This window comes from Cotesia typhae, unplaced genomic scaffold (genome assembly GCF_013202065.1).
Source record: "Cotesia typhae breed Kobodo isofemale line unplaced genomic scaffold, CoteBio_Ctyphae contig_4, whole genome shotgun sequence".
Classification (NCBI taxonomy): domain Eukaryota; kingdom Metazoa; phylum Arthropoda; class Insecta; order Hymenoptera; family Braconidae; genus Cotesia; species Cotesia typhae.
The window spans coordinates 3926641-3946845 of NW_027423748.1; the positions used below are offsets into that span (position 1 = coordinate 3926641).

Below are 20205 nucleotides of genomic sequence, written 5' to 3' on the forward strand. Positions count from 1 at the left end.
ATAAATATTTAGTTACATAAACAATCGAATTTCTAAGCACAACACATGTAAAGTACACGGCGACATTCAAAGTCGCTTAAATAAGCTATCAGCTATTGTAAATAATTATAATAATAATTATTATAATTCTTATTCTTAATATTATTATTATTTTTTAATTATAATAATTCATTTAATTAATATTGTTATGTTAACTAACTAACTAACTAACTAACTATTCGGCCAAAAATATTTTCCATTTAAGTTTCGGTTTTAAAAAGTTTTATATGCAAATGAAATTACGCTACAAGTATTATTAAGACATAAAAACGAAGAATTGAACTAATTACTAAGAATAATTATTTTGTCAGCGAGTGTATCAACTTATTGTTTTTCTTAAAGACAAAATTATTAATAATTATCGGTTTAATTAACAAAGTAATTGATTAAAAGAGAGAGATAAATTGTTGTAATTAAGTTAGGCGGGTGTTTTTCGTAAAATATAAGTTAATTTTGATGTAATATTTCAGCTGCCTCGAACTCCCATCGACGAGGTTCCTTCTCCCCGTTGAATTTTTAACCACTCAACAAATTCATCGAGCATTACTGGCCCTAAAAAATATAATTTACTAATAATTACCGTTTCAGATAAATAATAACTGGTTTTATAATCCATTGAATTGGTTGAAAAATCTTTTTAAAAATTATTTAAATAAACTTACACGCTCCATCTAAATCATAATTCGATAAATCATGATTAATAGTTCGTGAAAACTCCAAAATGTTGCACCACTGATCTTTATTGATTACTTTGTACTTGGATTGATCTAAAAATTGCGCGAATTGAGAAAATAATGGCCAATGTTTTCCCAATAATAATTGAAGCATTACTCGAGCTGTTTCCATATCCATACTACGTTGATCTTTATCCTTAAGGATAAAAAAAAATCATTTCAATTAATTTGTCATAGTTCAAGTTAAAGTAATGAACTTTCATTTTGACATGAGTAATTTCTTATTAATAATATAAGAATTGCAAATCAAGTGAAAAGACCAAAATAATCAATTTTGACTATTTACTTTCATACAGTGAATTGTATTAACATCAAAAATTACAAAAATAATAAAATACAATAGGGCAAAAGATCCCATTAGTGGTGGGGACTCCATTACTGACACTTTCTTTGATTTTGATACTTATTCAATGAAATATATCATCAATTCCTTTTATGAATATATTATTCCTAATCTTTAAGACCTTTAGATCAAATAATTTTTAATTTTTATTCCAAGTAGAATATTTGTTCATTGAAAGAAAAAATGCCACTATTAGGGATTAAAATTTTCATTAATAGGGTCTTTTACTTTATCAAACAATTAAAATACCTTGAAAAAGTCTTTCAAAATATTGTCAACACTCTGATCATTACATAGCAGATTCATGTACAAATTTTATTCGTTCAAATTTAGTCAAAACCATCGATAAATTGCAGATAAACAAATATCCAGTGTTCTAGAACTCTATTAATTTTATACAAGTTATTGAAAATTATTAATAAGTAAATGATATTGTATTAACTCTATTACTTTTGTAATTTTTGTTGTTTATGTAATTTATTGTATATTAATTTTTATATTGTCTGTCTGTTTGTCAGATACCTGAGGATGTCGGAATAAAACCGACAAAACGTCGTATGAAAATAAATAGTCGAAACTGATTACTTTTCGTCTTTTCACTCGATTCGCACTTCCTATGTTATTTATTAATAAGACCTGAAGATTTTCATTATGGATTTCTTATTAATTTTTAACAAACAATAAAATACATACTCTAGCGAAATCATAAGCGTATCTATAAATTCCTTTAAACGTGTGTGGTTCGTTGAGTAGACTTCTCAAATATTCAAGTTTTTGCTGTAATTTATGAATGGTATCACATTGCAGTTCTGATAATCCCTTAAGCCACTCGTTGAGTGTGAAAAATCCCATTTGACGGGCGTTCATTTTATACGCAAGTACAAGCATCACTACATTTTCTGGTTCGACAGCTATGTCCTCACAAAATTTCTCCATTCCATCAGGACCCAGGGTATCAGGATCATCTGCAGGTGTGTACTCTCTAAACCATGCAATGCAACGTTTCTGGACAAATGACGATGCCGCTGGAACATCTTCTGTTTTTGTGTATCTTCTGGCACTGTGAAAAAAAAAAAAAAAAAGAAAAAAAATTAATCTCCATTAAAAACTATTCATTATTCAATCGTTTATAGGTATTAACAGACCCGTCGTCTTCCATACACTGTCAAACTGTACAAATATTTATCTTGTTCACTTAAAAATTAAAAATTAATTTAATAAACCAAGTATCGCTGACACGTAATTAAAAAATACAAATTACAGGATTTAACGTTTCTTTAATTGAAATTTAAAAAAAAAAATTCGTTACAAAACAAAAAAAAATGCTTAAAAGTTTAAGATTAAGAATTGGACCAACAAAATTAACTCGAATAGCAAGGAAGGGCAAGCTAAAACTGTGGATCGTCTATTTTTAAACTTTCGCTCTCTATATCTACTAAAAATCAGTGGGTGCATCCAAAGAATAACTAAGTAAAAATGTCTACCAACATTTTATCAAAATATTGACGTTGCAAATAATAAATAAGAAGATTATCAAGGCCGTTTTTGTTATCAATTGTTCGTATAAAAATTTCTAAAAAAGTTTTCTTAATAACAAGCACAACGGTCGCATAAATTTATCCATTGTCAATAAAGTCATATTATGTATTTAAAAAAAAAAAAAAAAAAAAAATCTAATTACTTTGATGTGTGACGCAGCCTCTTGGAGGGATGTCTGGGCATTCCGTCCTCATGGGCACTTGGTGACATATCAGTAGATGCGTGATGATGATGGTTTGTACTGGAGGGCGCTCGGCGCTTGCTGCGAGGCATCCCTCCTTCTCTAATAACTAATCTCTTGTCCTTACTGATTCTTCCTGAGTCGTTCGGCTCCTCTTTTATTCGGCGTCTTGATATCAATCGACCGAATAATGCTGGATTATGTTCTCTGGCCGATGCAGCAACGTGTTCTCTTTCTTCTTCTTCCCACGATTCTCGCTATTTAACAGAGTATCAATATAATTGTAATTCGTTACAATTAAAAAACACAAATTATTAATAAAAATAAAAATTACCTCGTAATATTGCGGAGAATTTGATAAGTTACACAAACCAAATTGATCAGTAATATATTGAGTCTCGTAATAAATATCACGATTATTCTGGGTCGTTTCCACGTTCAACAAGGAAGAGGTTAAGTTCATCAATACATCTCCAATAATCTTTTAATAACTTATTAAAGGGTTGCTTTGTTTTTTTTTTTTTTTTTTTTTTTTATTTATTTTCTCTTTTTATTTTTACTATAAACGTCACTAATTAAAATGTATAAATAATTATAATTTCCTCAGACGTTTAAATGATATTTGTTATAAAAAATTTTTGTTGCAGTTTTTTGCGTACACAAAGCCCGATGATTCCTCCTTACATACACAAACAATTGATTGCTCGCACTCTACAATAAAAATTATCAATAAGTAAAAAATGTATAAAAAGTAATTAAGCACAAAACAGATGACAAAATTATTTGCGTATATTTAATTTAAGCATAAATCTGTAGTAAGCACTAATATATATATATAAATATACATAAACACATAGATGCGTAAATTTATATTTTAGCAATATGAAAAAAATTACTCGGCAATACCTAATTGTGCAAGGCTTTAACCGAGGAATAGAAGAGTAAAGAGCGACCGTAACAAGGTTGAATAACTTCGGGCAGAAAATTAAACGTTTGATATTTGAAAAAAAATTTTTATATACATATATATAAGTATATAATTGACGGATAACGGATAATTTATGATTGTTCTAATGAGACGGATAAATAAACGAGCTGTTGGGGGTCGAAATCAATCTATAAACAAAAAATACTTAAATATATGTTTGTGCAGAATTTTTGTCAAACGTTTGGGCGAAAAAAACTCACGCACCTTCGATTACCTTTCACAGAATTATTATATATATTTTTTTTTACATGTATGTGGGTTTCTCAGTGGCAGTATTTTTGCGAACTATCACAAACGCAAATATCATGGCTTGAATACTTTGTTTATCAGTAAGAAATTAATAAATAATTTAGACTACTAAAACTGATTGTAGGTAAAATAAACGCAGAACAATAAGTCACTTTATATATATATATATATATATATATATATATATATATATATATATATATATATATATATATATATATATGTAAGTATTTTACAGCGTGTTTGCTACTCTTTTGCCTTAATACCAAAGAGTGTGAAGTGACTTCAATAACCTCGGTCTAGGGTACAGATCGCTCACGACACGATTAAACACGATGTGATCAAGCTATAAACAGGCACTGCCATCTTTGCTGGTGGATGCTTTTATAAACATTGAATTAAAATTTTTTTATAGATAAAATAAATCTTCTTATTGGTGGTCATTGATAAAACTAATTTCTTCTGTTAAAATTTGTCAAAAGGGCCGTAAATATTTTCTTACGCCTCGCAAAAAGAAAAAATGACAGGTCACAGGTGCTTTTTCTGAATGCTGATTGACAGATAATACAAAAAGTGATTTAAAATACAGAGGTAATTGTAATGCATAAAAAAATTGTAACAAATATTTAAAATTAAAATTAATTTTTCAGTTGCGGATGTGAAATATTAATTTTTATTCTAACCTGAGAGATTTATACAACAGCAAAAATGTTGAAGCCAAAAGCTTTGATGCAAGTTTTAAGTCAAGCTAATACTGGTGGTGTTGAAAATACTTTGTAAGTTGATAGTTTATTTAGTCTTATTTACTCAAGATCGGTAGTTATTTTTTTTTTTTTCTAAGGATCTGAAATTTTGGAATGCTGGTAGACAATAATAAAAATGATTAATTTTTACAGATTACTCAGCAGAGATGGTGGTCTTTTAGCTTACAGCGGGTATGGTGATAAGGACGCTAGAGTAACCGCTGCAATAACGAGTAACATTTGGTCTGCGTATGAGAAAAATGGACGGAATGCTTTTAAAGAAGATGAATTACAGTTTGTCTTGATGGATTGTCAGGTATTTTTTTATTTGAAAAATTATGATACTGAAATTACCGAGTTGCGGTCAACCAATCAGATTGACAAAATTTCGAATTATCAAAACACATTATCGAATACATTACACGAAAGACTGATCAATATCGTGATTATTGAATCTACATCATGTTTATGCTATGATACCGCCAATAATTCTAAAACGACTGCGACAGTGAAACTATTTAATTAAACGAACTCTAAAAGGAGTAATATTGAGGCTATTACCACTTCTGAGGAGTGAAAATTGAAGCTTAATAAAAGAGCTTTACGATGTAACTTACCGAATTTTAATATCTTGTCTAGTAATTATACCAAATTGAAGTGGTAAAAACATCAATTTTTACGATTTTCAAAATTTCAAAATCTTGTCATTTCTAAATTACTCACCCGATTAAGCTCATCTTTGAACTTAAGAACGGTTGATAGTTAATTTTCAAACGATTTTTGCTCATGAATAGGATAAAATTAAAAAAAAAAACGCTTTGCTTTTCGATAGATAATTAAATTATCTATCGAAGAGTGAAGCGGTTTTTTTGGAAAATTTTCATTTATGTATGCATAAAATTAGAGTCTGGAACCAGTTACAATGAATTTCGATCTGAATGTTATAAGTTTTTGAAGTAATTGAAGTAATGCTAACGCGGTTCCAATCCAGTCCTCCCCATACCATCTAGGGGAGAGGGGAAGAGGAATGTTTTTTTTTAGTGGGTAAAAATCTCCACACTACCGACTATCAATATCTGCCGCAAGATGGGCGACAGATAAATAACTGTAATTACTGTATATTCAAATTCATATTTTTTTTTCTATTATTTGTTTTATTAGCTAAAGTCATTAGATGGTAACTTAGATAGACTTTGCTTTGAGATAACGTTACTTTTCGTGATTTTCTATACTGTCTTTTATTATCGTTTCCATTACTGTTTGATTACTATTATTATTACTATGTAATCATTTATATGTAAAGCGACTAAATTTTTTAAAAGTTGCGCCATGAGGACGGTTGCAATAGTTAAATTTTGATAAAATCTACTAAAAAAAAATTAAAAGTGCAAGTTTTTTAAGAATATTTTTTTTTATAATTTATTTGCAATTGAAATTTTAAAAATTTTAATGTCATAAAAATTTGTACTTTGACAACGTAAAGTTGTAAATAATGTAATATTTTTTATTGTTACAGGAAGGGAAAGTTGTTATAACAGAAGTTGCAAATTTATTACTTTGTCTTTATGCAAGAGAAAACGTCGGGTTTGGGCTGTTAAGAGAAAAAGCTCAAGCTCTTGCTAAATACCTTGATCAACCACTTAAAACTATCGCTAGTATGCCATAATTATATCAATTAATAATAATAACAATAATGAAAAAATAAATCACGAATTTCTTACATATTTTTTATCGGAAATTATATATAACAAATAAAGTTATTATATTATTAAACAAATAATATTCAAGTGTTATTGTCATATCAAGGATTTTAAGTAAATAATATTTAATAGAATCTAACGGACAATTATTTTTATTAATAGCAATTACAATTTCATAATAACATTATCCAAATATTTTAAAGTCAGGATGTACAACAAAGTCTTTATTAAGATTAAATCACAATTCATACAAAAGAAATGTACATAAATAATCTTTATTCATTTTTTAGTAGAAATTCTAAAGAGAATTGCGTAAGTCATTACTTTTATTATAAAAAAAAATGTCAAATTTTCTTTGAAAATCAGTGTCTCACATACAATCACAAAATTACAAGCATAAAGAATTTTAATATTTCATTTTAAAAAGTATATAAATAAAAAAAATTACTTTAATACAATTATAGATTTAATATTTTAGTTATTAATTTAAATATAAAAAAAAAAAAAAATATTTATTGACAGAAAAAAATTGTAACGTCAAATATATAAAGACCTTAGTAAATATTTAAACATTATTTGTGCAGTTTCAATGAACGTATAAGTAGAGTATTTATATTTAATTATTTAAATCTCCTGTTTATAATTTATTTACTTTTCTTTTCATTTAATAAATTTAAGGTTGGTATAAAATCTTTTTGTTATGTCTTTGATCGTGCTGATTGTTACTTTAACTTGTAATAAATTTATGTAAAAACGTATCTTGTAGTAAAATTCATACAATATTAATTTTTTGATGCAATTATACATATACAAATACAATTATCAGGTCTAATTTCAATATTTAATTGTATAGTAAGACATTTCATAATTTGACGAATATGATTATTTTTTAATAAATGTCAGTACCAAAGTACAAATATTTTTTTCACAAATATTCAATTGATATTTCTATGATGTAAATCTAAAATATTTATTTATATTTTAATGCAAGATTATATTTATTTAATGTTTTATTGTTTACAAAGCCAGTGCTTACTATTTCAAAATTATAGTTATTTTTATTTAATTCATTATTCAAATGTTGAGCTATTTGATAAAGTTCATTTTAAACGTAAATTTAGTGAAGCCAGATTATTGCACTAATTAATTCATCAATTACGTTTATTAACATGTTCTTATCAAGCACCTTTACTTTTATTTATTTTCTTCGTTTTTTTTTCTTTTTTTTTTATGATTATAATTATCTAACATTTATTAATTAATATATTCATTTATTTATTTATTCAATAATTAAAGATAATTTTATATTTTTTTTTTTTTTTGCTTATTGATAAAGTGTAAAATGTGAAAATTTATCAATTATTTCTGTATATAGGCCAGTTGTGTGTGATAATTGAAAATTTACATCATTTATCACAATAATTAAGTATTTGTTTTTTAAAATATTAAATATGGTCAATAATTACTTGCAAAAAAATCGTCTTAAGTATCATCTGATTTAATTATTAATAAATCGAGGTAAGGTGTTAGAATTTAATTGATTTTTTTTTTCCAAGGATATAATTGTGATGGGATGTTGGAGTTTGGTCCTCTTTTATAAAACTGTTATGAACTTTTGTGTTATTTAATATATTTACATGTATATTTAAATATATCATGTTTGATTTAACATCATAATTTAATTATTATTAAAATTGCCATTTTTCATTATTTTTAAATTTAAATTATTAAACTTATTAATTACAAAATTTTAATTGTATATTTTTGCATCTTACATAATTTTATTTATTGTTATAAATATATTATTATTATTTTTATAATATTTATTTATTTTTTAAACGGCGGCAGTGCGCTAGTGGTTTAATTTCTTAAGCCAAAAACTTACTAAAAGAAAAATCTCAATTTTTTTTTACAATAATTTAGTACAAAATTTTTTTCTTAATAACTATCGGAAAATTTTTAAGTTTCGAATAATTTGTTTTTTATCTTAGCTTTAGACCTATTAAACCTAATAGATCGTCACGATTTCGCTTGTATAAATTTGCATCCTATTAACTCGTGTAAATCGATATTGTCCTTGTTACTAAATGTTAAATGACAAAGATTTTCATAACTTGTTTTTTTTTTTAATCTATCTCGTATTTTTATTATTTTTCATTTTAATATTAATATATAGACAATAAAAAATAAATAACGAGAAAAATTATCATTGAGTAACGATTATTAATTGTAAATAAAATTAATCACAAGAAAAACATAAAACAGTCTTCGCGTAACTAGAGAGATGTATTCCTAGAAATATATATATATATATATATATATATATATATATATATATATATATATATATATATATATATATATATATATATATATATATATATATTAGCGGATCGAATATTTAAATTATTTCATATATCATCATATAAAAAAAATAATAGTGGACTGGACAGAGGAAGAAATCATAGTATGTAATGATTACATTCTTGAACCTTTTTGCTGCAACACCTAAAATAGATTATTTAATTTTTATAATTTATAAAAATATTAAACTTATTACTAAATTAAATAATATTTATTTTTCGAATAAAAAATTTACCGACGTAACTAGATCTGAAGCAACCAAAAAGTAAAACCCATTACTAATAAATGAAAACTACAAATAACTCACCTTCAAGTATTAAAATTTAACACAAAAATATTATATGCTTTATTTTTTATATTTACATTATGCACTTCACTTAATTGATTATAACTAACAACAAAAGCTTTATATCTTTAATTTAAAAAATTCCCATGGTAAAAAATAAAACATGCAATAAATAAAACCATGCTGGATAAAGGATAGAAAGTAACCAAACCAGTAAAAAGACCAAAATTCTTTATTTACTTAAATAAAAAGCATGCTTTACAATAATAACAATAATTTTAATAATAAATAGCGATTATAAATAACCATAAAATAAAGTTACACACAAAATAAAATTATAAATGGGACATGCTCATGCAGGTCTATTTATAAATAAATATGTCTCAAAATTAGTATACACACTATTAAGAAATAAATTATTCTCAACAAAATATTTTGTATTATTGACAAAAATAAATTAATTATTAAATTAAAAAAAACACAAAAGATTATACATGGCTTAATATCTTTTGATTGACTTTAATTCAAATTAATAAATGATATATACTATGTATAATACTGTAGTACTTCTACAATATAGATATTTAATGCATTCAAATGATCATTGATTGTTACGTCGGTGTAAAAATAAATAAGTATAAAATTAGACTAATTAGCAAATAATATGTATAATTACATCAATCATAATAGTGATTATTAAAATAACTACTACAAAAGTAATTATAATTGTATTAATTAATAATGATAATAAATTATAATAATAATTCAAATTATAGTCGCTATTCACGACTATTTCGGCTGGCGTGAGCAGAATGCGAATAAGTTATCGGTACCTTTACACGATCGGTGGATTCCTGCTCTTTACTTGTCAATTGACTTGGTCCATATTCGCGACTTACAACACATAAGAATTCAGCATGGTCTTCATTCCCGTAGTTGTATTGTGAACCAATATTAATTAGCTATAAATAATTTTAAAGATTGAGTTATTAAAAAAAAAAATTTTATTATGTTAGTAGAGTATTGATTAACATTATTAGAAAATTACCAGGACAAAATTCAATTATCGGGTAAAAAGTATGCTAGACATTAAAATTTATTTAATACCAATAATGGGTCAATTTATCATAATACTAAACACTACAAATATCAAACGCTTGTTAATTTTAGTAATTTAATTTTTCCAACATTAAATTTTATCAATTCTATATGTTCTAATTTTGTTAAAGTACTTGTCATTTTTAAAAACATCGATGAAGTTTCAGTAAATAATAAAATAAGTGTCAATAACAGGTACTGTCAATAATTAAAGTTTTGATCGCAATTGCTAAAAGTTAAATTGCTACTGAAGTTAAATAACAACGTGACATAATGACAACTCTTTTCTATACAGTTAAAAAATGTTTAATATGCTTTGATGTTTATCAGATATACAATGTTGATTGTTTCTCGAAATTATGTTTATTAAATAGAGACTGAGCCTTAGCATTTTATATTTACCTATTACGTTAAATACGTACTTAGTACTGTTATTATTATCAAATATATTTTAACTGCTTATTAAAAATTAAAATTAAAAGTGCAGTTTAAATTAAATAAAATGATATATAAGCAGTTAATAAATCAATTAGTATATAAGAAAAAATGTAAAGCACTGTCACCAATACCATACATTGTAACAAATATAATAAATCATATATTTTGACTGTTTTTTTTTTTTTTTTTCTAATGGAACCCGCTTAATAACTTTGGTTTAGGGTTCAGTGTAAGGTTTAAAATGAATATATAAATAAATATAAAAAACTCTGATGGATTGTGGTTGTAATCAATTTAAAAAAAAAAAAAAAAAAAAAATTGTTCAAGTAGTTTTTTTTTATTTTCTGTGTAAAATTGTAAAATTTTTAATGATAAATTAATGAAAAAAATGAAATACTTTTCTGTCTGTTGTTTTTAGACTATATATATTTGTGCGCTAATATATGAGGCTGGAGTAAGCAGACACTTGATAATTTTTTGATTTTTCTTGAAAAATAAACTAGGCATAGAAAATTATTTATAAAAATCTCATTTATAATTTTTCAGAGCTTCTAAAGATGAAATTTTTAAATAAAATTTCTTGCTTTAATTTGTTTGTTAAAAAATTGTAAAAATGATCAGACGTCTCTCAATTTCAGTATCATGTTAATATTTATATTTATTCAATATAACTATTCAAATACCTGCTCAAATTTCCAACCATCAGACATGGTGGATACCATTTGTGTAATCTCATCTTCATGGCACTGTAATACTCGATAAACATGTTTTTTTGAATCACGAGTCGGTCGTGTGTCTCTCAAAATAATTCTTTCATTAACAAGTCTTATTAATTCAGTGATATTATAAAACTCAGCCTCTTCGAGTACACCTTCTTCAGTGAGATCTTTATTTATCACTAATTTTCCATGACGGAGGTAATTTAAGACTGGACTGAAGTACGTTGGATCCCTATCTATCAGATAAGCTCCCGTTTCATCCTGAATAAAAATTCAAAATAGATTTATATAATTCAATTGTTGTATACAAAACATATCAAGGTAAATGATAAGTGTAAAAGTTTATGATTATTATAATTATAATACAAAGATTAATTACAATAAAGAAGGTTTATTTTAAAATTACGCGGGTAGTAAATAAATGTGTATATAAACTAACCCGGTCGGAAATGAGGTCGGAGTCCTCTTGACATAGTCGATAGAGAAACGAATTTGGATCTCGTGCTAATGTTGTTTTTGCTGTTAAAAAATACGTCCCACCGACGTTTAAACGAACCCATTGATTATTACAACGTTTTGAAATATTATTTTCTGTCATACTGAGTGAATTTATATCGTTGAAATCCGCCATTTTAGCATTTAACTACTTTACTTCGCTAACGACACTACGATACTCTATACACTAGAAATTCAGAGACTCTACTATAGCAGTTAGCACACAGTCACACACGCAATCACCTAACTGTCAGTATATCATTTCATAACTTTAGATATCGACTTGCTGTACAATCGATTCATACTTTAAACTGTTTTGATAGACTTTAAATACCGACAAAAAGGTCAATGGACTTGTTGTGTTAAATAAATATTAAATTTTCTTAGGGCCAGTTTTTCAACCCGGGGTTTTGATTAAACCAAAGTTTAAAGTTGTACCAACATAGAAAAATGTATGAAGTGACGTTATTACTTGATGATCACTCTGAACCTGTATATTAAAATTTTATTTCTACCTACGTTCATGTTTGTTTTCAATAATATAACCTTGTGTACTATTACCAGACAGATAAATTGATAAACATAATTTAAAAGAGTGATATAAATCAGTGTAATGGAATTATAATTTCGTTAAAAATATTATTAATTTAAATATTGAATTGAGGAGCAACGACCTATCCAAGTTTTCCGTGAACGTGTAAATTATATTTTTACATTTTAAATGAAAATCAATTTCAAGTTTTAATTTAAAACCATAAATTTTTTGGTTTAAAAATTAAAAATATCACAAAACCATTATTTAAAACAAAATTTTTTAAAAATAAATAAAAAACATTTGATGTAAAATTAAAAAAAAATACTTATTTATCTTTTTACAATTTTTTTTTCATTAATATTTAAAAAAATAGATTTTGGTAAGATTGACTTTATTAAATACAATAAATTGGAAAAATTACAATATAACATGTAACGCAAAACATATTTTGAAATAAATAAATGAAATTTAACTTGCTATAAATAAATATTAGTATTGTTATTTAGATTTTCCATTTGAATTTCTCGATAATGAAAATTAAAAAACTCGCCAATATGTGTATATATTAGACTTTAATAATCATAATCAACGCGTAAAACCCGTAAATATTTTGAGCAAACGCGTAATAAAAATAAATAATAAAATATAATTAATTTGATAATTAAACGTTAATATTTTTCATAATCAGACTCATCATCAATTTCTTTCATATCTTTCATTTTTTGAATTGATAATTCTTCTTTTTCAATTTTTAGTTTTAGCAGTTCAATTTCATACTCATGCTTTTCAATAGCTTGCTTTTTTAAAATAAGTGCAAGTTCATTTTTAGAGGATAAGTCTGCCCTTTTGTGAGTATCATATGGCCTAAAGATGAAGTCACTCTTATTTTTTTAATTTTCAATGGTTCACTGACAGAAGATTTTAAATTCGAGGGACTATTTTTTTCCAATCTGGAACCTGATCATTTTTTAATAAATACTAAAAAAATAAAATTAAAATCACTTATTCTATTTCTATTAAACTCGTCGCATTTTAAATATATAAATATATTATTACTTCAAATACAGCGTTGTTAGATTCAGAATCTCCGTAATCATCCAAAAATTCTTCGATTGTTAAATCAGCATCGTTATCGAACTCATTGTGAAGTCCAATGACAGTCACATGATTGATAACATTCAATGCTGCATCAAACACTTCATTTTCCAAAATTTTCTTTTTCCATCACCTATTATTTTGAAATATTAATACTTAAATAGACAAATCCAACTTCAGAATTTTAGATTAAATCAAGTTAATAAAATTTTCTAAAGGACATTTAAATTTTTATAAACAAGTAAAAAGATTAATGTACAATTTACCTGTACCCAGACTTTGTTTTTTCATGTTTGTAGAATATTGTTTTGCCATTTTTTTATATTTCTCCAAGCCATTTGTAAACTTTCAGAAGACCTGTGCTGATTCTTTACTTTATATTTCTTCTCAATTTCCTCCCACGCTAATTGTTTGCTTTTTATTGATATTTTATCCGTAGTTTTATTTTCAATAATGTCTTTTTTTCATTAATTAGTTGAATTAAGAATAACTTGTCGTCTTCAGACATTCTTGATGCTCTGCGGGGATTATTTTCCTTTTGTGAATATTATCCATTTTTTAATTTTGATTGTATTTTTATTTTTTTGATACTTTATAATTGATAGTCAAATTATATGAAAATTAGAAAACATATTTTTTGTTGATCATTGAAAACAAGTGAAGATGTAAGTACTCAAAACAAAAGAAATATAATTTTAATGGCAATAGGATTTAACTAGTTATTTTGATTTCTCAATTTACACAAAGTCATAAAATAAGTAAATTGATTGTAATGGCAGGGCTTTTCTTGAGATGCCTGTTGTCTGTCAGATAGATTGAAGTACACCTACAAGCATAAAAGTTAAAATAGCATGAAATTTCAATTTAATTTAATTTAAACTTTTTTAATACAATTTATCGCCCCAAATAGGTTTACATACGGCCATACACACGTACAACATACACTCACACATACATATAGACATCATCGCGGAAACATTCGGGGAAGCTTCCTAGGACCTGAAAACATCAACATCCGTTGAAAACTCGATTTTCGAAAAACAGGGTAAATGATTAAAAAAGTATTGAGACAAAGAAAAAGTATTGAGAGCTAATGGTTTTCTAGTCAATCCAATACTTTTTTCTTTGTCTTAATATTTTTTTTTTTTTTTATTCAGGGAAACCAATAACTTGCCAACTTTTCAAAATTTTCAATTTTCTCAGCAGGAAGTTAAAAATATAATTCAACTTACTAAAAATCCATCTAAGAGCTCAAAGAAACGTTTTTCAATGTCATCAGCATTTTTTGACGGTTAATAAAAATAGACTCTTGAGCTATTGTGCTGTAATTGAAAGGAAACATTTATTTGGTCACTATAATTAATGAAATAAGTATAATTAGACATAAGTTATTATTGTATTAGTAGTAGTAGTAATGGTAAGTAAGTAAGTAAGTCGTAATAAGTAAAAATAATAATTGATTTTTACTAGTTATTGATTTAAGTTAATTATTAATTAGTTTTTAAGAATGGAGAAATTTGATATTGAACCTAAAAGAAAATTGTCCAGTCCAATAGCAGGATTGACGGACAAAACTCTAGTGACACCAAGTATTCAAATATAATTTAATGAAAATAATAAAATAATTATTCAAAATTAATTAAAAAACTTACTTCCATATAGCCGGATGGTCAGAGTAAAGGTCTCTAAATACAAATGTCCTATCATGTCGATGAAACCTTAAATAGATGAGACGGTCGTCCTCGGCCCAAGTCCCTGGATAAAAAAATATCATCATTAATTAATTAATTATTTAAACATGAAGATAATTATATAATTATACTTGGAAATAATAACTTACATCTCTTCAGATCATGAGCCCACGAACTTTCAAACTGATAATACATTTTAACTTTTTTTTAAGAAGAGTAATCAATGTTAGACGTGAGATGCTTTGAAATTAAAATTAGACGCTGAAATAAAAAAATTGATATTTAAACAAATGAATTTTCAAATCTATTGTTGTGTGGCGATACTCTACTAGACATACGTAAAAACATAAAAATACAATATGACGGGGCGCGAAAATTCAATTGCTACTATTTCTAATGAATTTAAATAATTTTCAATTTTCGCGAATCCAAACATGGCTTCTTTTCTACTTTTAAACTCTTCATCCAAAGTCCTTTCTTTTGAAATCTCCAGCAGATTATTAGTAATGTATTACGCAACTCTGGGTGAACAATATAAACGGTTAAATATTTAAATGCGAAGCATTAAGCCAAAACTTTAAGGTGATGTCTTACTACACACACACACAAATAGAAAATTATAATTGAAATCCTTAAAATTTAATTATTACGAACGATAAAGAAATCTAAGATTTCAGTTAATACAATTTGTCATGCCATACTTGAGATTAATAATTTTTGTCTACATTATAACTTTCAAAAAATTTGAAGAAATAATTTTAATAATTGTTTTAAAAATTAATCCGATTATATATGTACTTTTTTACAATTTGAAATACTTATTATAAACACATTATATCAGCAAATACTGTTTAATCGATAAGCAAATTAAAAAAAAATTAAATTATAAATAACTTACATGGCTTGGTCGTCGAAATTTGTCCATACTACGTTCGGAGCAAATTCTACTAGTTTCACTACCATTACTATGATCACCTTCATTTGAATAGGGTGTTTTTGGATGATGATCACGATCAGAAGTTAAAGCGTTAGCAACAATTAATTCCGCTGCTTGTAATTGTTGCAACATTTTTTGAACCATTGCAGGTGGTCGTGGTGTTATACAAGTTATGTTTACGTAATTTAGAACTGACGCTGCGGTCTGAGCCAAGCCACTACGCAAGAAATGAGTCGCTTTTACGACTATAAGATGTGTAAAACATTGGAGATGCTTGGAAATTCAACTGGGAAAATTATCCATTGAAAAATGAAACATATCGAAGAAATTGATGATGAATTTGATTATAAAAATATTAATCTTCAATTATCAAATTAATTATATTTCATTATTTATTTTTATTACGCGTTTGCTCAGAATATTTATAGGTTTTACGGGTTGATTATGATTATTGAAATCTATATATACATATTGGACGAGTTTTTTAATTTTCATTACAAAGAAATTCAAATGGAAAATTTAAAAAACAATACTATTTATTTATAGCAAGCTAAATTTCATTTATTTATTTCGAAATATGTTTCGCGTTACATGTTACGTTGTAATTTTTCCAATTTATTGTATTTAATAAAGTCAATCTTACCAAAATCTATTTTTTTAAATATTAATGAAAAAAATTGTAAAAGATAAATAAGTATTTTTTTTTAATTTTACATCAAATGTTTTTTATTTATTTTTAAAAATTTTCTGTTTTAAATAATGATTTTTGTGAAATTTTTAATTTTTAAACCAAAAAATTTATGGTTTTTAATTATTTCATTTTTCATAAATGATTACAAAAAAATGTGGAATTGGTAAAATAAATAATTTATTTTCTTAATTTTTCGATTTTATAAGGTCGAGTTATAATGTAATCAATAAAAATTACAATATTTACAATTACAATAAAAATTATGAAATTACAATAATTGGTTTTGTAGTGTTTCAGTCTCGAGTGATAAACTTACCAAGAACTTGTAGCGATAAATCTCATTAGTGTCATTTTAAAACCTTCAATTACTTTTACAAATTCTAATATTACTCACTTCGATCAAGATTTTAGGATACTATTTCTTTTTTAATTTCTTCTAATTAAACTGAAATTATAAAAATTGATATTAGCATTGAAAAATATTGAAATATCTCCATTTACGTACTTTTCAAAATAACCTTCAACTAGATTTCTTCTTAAATTCACGTCACCAATAACAGGATTTTGGACTTCTGGAATTCTTAAATATTCGTGTATAGGGTAAATATTGAAGGGTTTCTCTCTCCTTATAATATTATGCAAAACAGCTGTAGCAACAATTATAGTTAACGTTCTTTCTGCTGTTCTAAACCTAGTTCCTTGCAATACAGCAAACTGTCGCGACCAAACACCGAATGTACGCTCAATAAAGTTTCTTGTTCTTATTTGTGATTCATTATACAGTTGTTCAGATGCTGCTTGTGGATCTTGAAGTGGAGTTAATATATAAGAAAGATTCGGGTACCCAGAATCACCTAACAATATCGCATCTCCAAAAGCATTATTCTCAAAGAGAGTTTGAATTCTGGAATTGTTAAAAATGGTGGAATCATGGGTTGAACCCGGCCATCTCGCTACAATATCTATTTCTAATCGAGCATTGCAAATAACTTGAACGTTTATTGAAAAATTCCCTTTTCTGTTTCTGTAAATCTCGGTATCATTACCACCGAATGATTCAATTTTCACATGCTTACAATCAATGCAACCTACTGTTCTGATGAATGAGGCTGTTTGAAAAAATTCAACTTGGTTTTGTAGTATTTGTTCTCGAGTAGATGGAAAATTAATGAACTCATGACGTAAAGATGCAATCGAATGAGCTAAACTGTGAATTATTTTATGAGCACAACTTTTTGATATTCCAATAAAATCTCCGACAGTTATTAAAAAACTTCCTGTTGCACAAAAACGTAACAATAATAACAATTGTGTTAGTGGACGAACTGCATTATTTCTGAAAAGTACAAAACAAACTTTTACAACTATTTACTAGTGTAATACTAAAATCATCAGACTTTCGACAATTTTGTTTATTTTTTTTTATTTTATTATAAAAAAAATCATCAAAATTGTCAAATGTCTGCTAATTTATTATTTTTTAATAAACTTTACAATTTATAGATTTAGTAATAACTAATGATTTTAGAGTCTTACCTTTCAGTGAAAAGTTCAAAGTAATTACCCAATCTATTTAATAACATATGTACAGAATTTTTGATAAACGAAATCGGTCGTGAAATTGATTTTCATTTAAAATGTAAAAATAATTTAGACGTTCACGGAAAACTTGGATTGGTCGTTGCTCCTCAACGGGAATCTCATCCAGATCATTATCGAGTCTTCATCAGATAATAATGCATATTCAATCACATTATTATTAATTAATAATATTTTTAACGAAATTATGATTCCATTACATTGATTTATATCACTCTTTTTAAATTATGTTTATCAATTTATCTGTCTGGTAATAGTACACAAGGTTATATTATTGAAAACAAACATGAACGTAGGTATATAGAAATAAAATTTTAATATACACGTTCAGAGTGATCATCAAATAATAACGTCACTTCATACATTTTTCTATGTTGGTACAACTTTAAACTCTGGTTTAATCAAAACCCCGGGTTGAAAAACTGGCCCTTAATCGTTAACGGTCAATTTTTTTTTTTTTTTTTTTTTTTTTTTTTTAATAATATAAAAATCCATGATACTGAAATCAGTAGACATTAGACAATATTACATGAGTGTGAATTTAGCAGACATCTGATAATTTTTTAATAATTTATAAGCAATTTATTTGTTACAGAAGAAATAGTATAAAAAAATGCATATGGAAATTTTCACAAGCTTTTTCTATGCAATTTTTATATTTTTTTACAACCATTAAGTTAGAATTAATCTAAAAATTTTTTTAATTAGCTGTCTGCTGAATTCATCCTCATAATATTATTAATTTTTATTAAAAACTAATAACACTGAAGTTGACAGGTATTAAAAATTTTTTAGAATTTTATAGCAATTAAATTATTAAAAAAATTTAATTTAAAAGTTTCACATGGGAAAATTATGAAAATTAATTTAGCAGATTGTTGATAATTTTAAGAATTTTTGTAACAAATAAATTATGGCAAAAAAATTTATAAAAAAATTGACATTAAGAAATTTTAAAAAACTACAAATGCAATTTTTTAAAAATAATTTTTTGGAGCAAATTTATTTGTTAAAAAAAATTAAAAAATTGTCATAAGTGATAGCTAACTTTAATGTCATTAAATTTAGCTGTCACTTCACAATTGCTTTAGTTTTTTTTTAACTAATAAATTATAACAAAAAAAAAAATTATTAAAAAAATGGACTTGAAGAAATTTTAATAAATTAAAAATGCAATTTTTTAAAAATCATTTTTTTGTTACAGAAAATTAAAAAATTATCAAATGACAGCTAACTTCAATGTCATATGAAAATTAATAAAAATTACAAGTGAAAATTTTTAGAAGCATTTTTTTATTGTAATTAATTTGTTAAAAAAATTTTTAAATTGACAGCTGACTGCTAACTTCAGTATCATAAAAACTAGCAGTTCGCCCCGGCTTCGCACGAGTATTTAACAAAAATTTCAAAATAAATTATAATCTTATATAGCTTCTCTGGTTAAAAATACTAATTGAAAAGAATTGAGAAACGGTCACTCCATGCAAACTGTATATACAAATAAAAGAATTGAACTTATTGAAAAGAATTCGAATTTCATCATTTTTAATTCTTTTCAATCAACATTTTTGAACAGGGCTACTACGTCTCCTGGGGATATTCTAGCTTCCCAACAGTGAAAGAATTTTTGAAATCGGTTCAGTAGTTTCGAAGCCTATTCAATGCAAACAAACAAACAATCAAATCTTTCCTCTTTATAATATTAGTATAGATTAATTATAAAAAAAAAAAATTCTTAAAA

General features: G+C 25.5%; 3 protein-coding genes across 7 annotated transcripts; 1 reads left to right on the forward strand and 2 right to left on the reverse strand.

Moving 5' to 3' along the window:
• Window positions 1–244: 244 nt before the first annotated feature.
• Window positions 245–4197, reverse strand: Sccro4 (DCN1-like protein SCCRO4). 4 transcript variants are annotated; one of them, XM_074243257.1, is made up of 6 exons: window positions 4039–4197; window positions 3171–3547; window positions 2798–3093; window positions 1810–2176; window positions 702–909; window positions 245–591 (listed from the first exon to the last, which is right to left on the reverse strand). In XM_074243257.1, exons 2-6 carry the CDS (start codon window positions 3297–3299, stop codon window positions 506–508), a joined length of 1086 nt encoding a protein of 361 aa, XP_074099358.1. In that variant the 5' UTR covers window positions 3300–3547; window positions 4039–4197; the 3' UTR covers window positions 245–505. The 4 variants fall into 4 exon arrangements, with proteins under 4 accessions (XP_074099358.1, XP_074099357.1, XP_074099359.1 ...); XM_074243256.1 differs by having other exon boundaries at window positions 4029–4191; XM_074243258.1 differs by lacking the exon at window positions 4039–4197 and adding an exon at window positions 3743–3761.
• Window positions 4198–4506: 309 nt separating this feature from the next.
• On the forward strand, window positions 4507–6650 carry Lamtor2 (Late endosomal/lysosomal adaptor, MAPK and MTOR activator 2). Its single transcript, XM_074243261.1, has 4 exons — window positions 4507–4664; window positions 4724–4849; window positions 4970–5132; window positions 6333–6650. The coding sequence occupies exons 2-4, from the start codon at window positions 4782–4784 to the stop codon at window positions 6480–6482; spliced, it is 381 nt and encodes a 126-aa protein (XP_074099362.1). The 5' UTR covers window positions 4507–4664; window positions 4724–4781; the 3' UTR covers window positions 6483–6650.
• Window positions 6651–8890: 2240 nt separating this feature from the next.
• On the reverse strand, window positions 8891–13351 carry Inc (BTB/POZ domain-containing protein inc). 2 transcript variants are annotated; one of them, XM_074242231.1, is made up of 4 exons: window positions 11861–13351; window positions 11386–11682; window positions 10000–10128; window positions 8891–9024 (listed from the first exon to the last, which is right to left on the reverse strand). In XM_074242231.1, the coding sequence occupies exons 1-4, from the start codon at window positions 12050–12052 to the stop codon at window positions 8995–8997; spliced, it is 648 nt and encodes a 215-aa protein (XP_074098332.1). In that variant the 5' UTR covers window positions 12053–13351; the 3' UTR covers window positions 8891–8994. The 2 variants fall into 2 exon arrangements, with proteins under 2 accessions (XP_074098332.1, XP_074098331.1); XM_074242230.1 differs by lacking the exon at window positions 8891–9024 and having other exon boundaries at window positions 9483–10128; window positions 11861–13350.
• Window positions 13352–20205: the final 6854 nt, after the last annotated feature.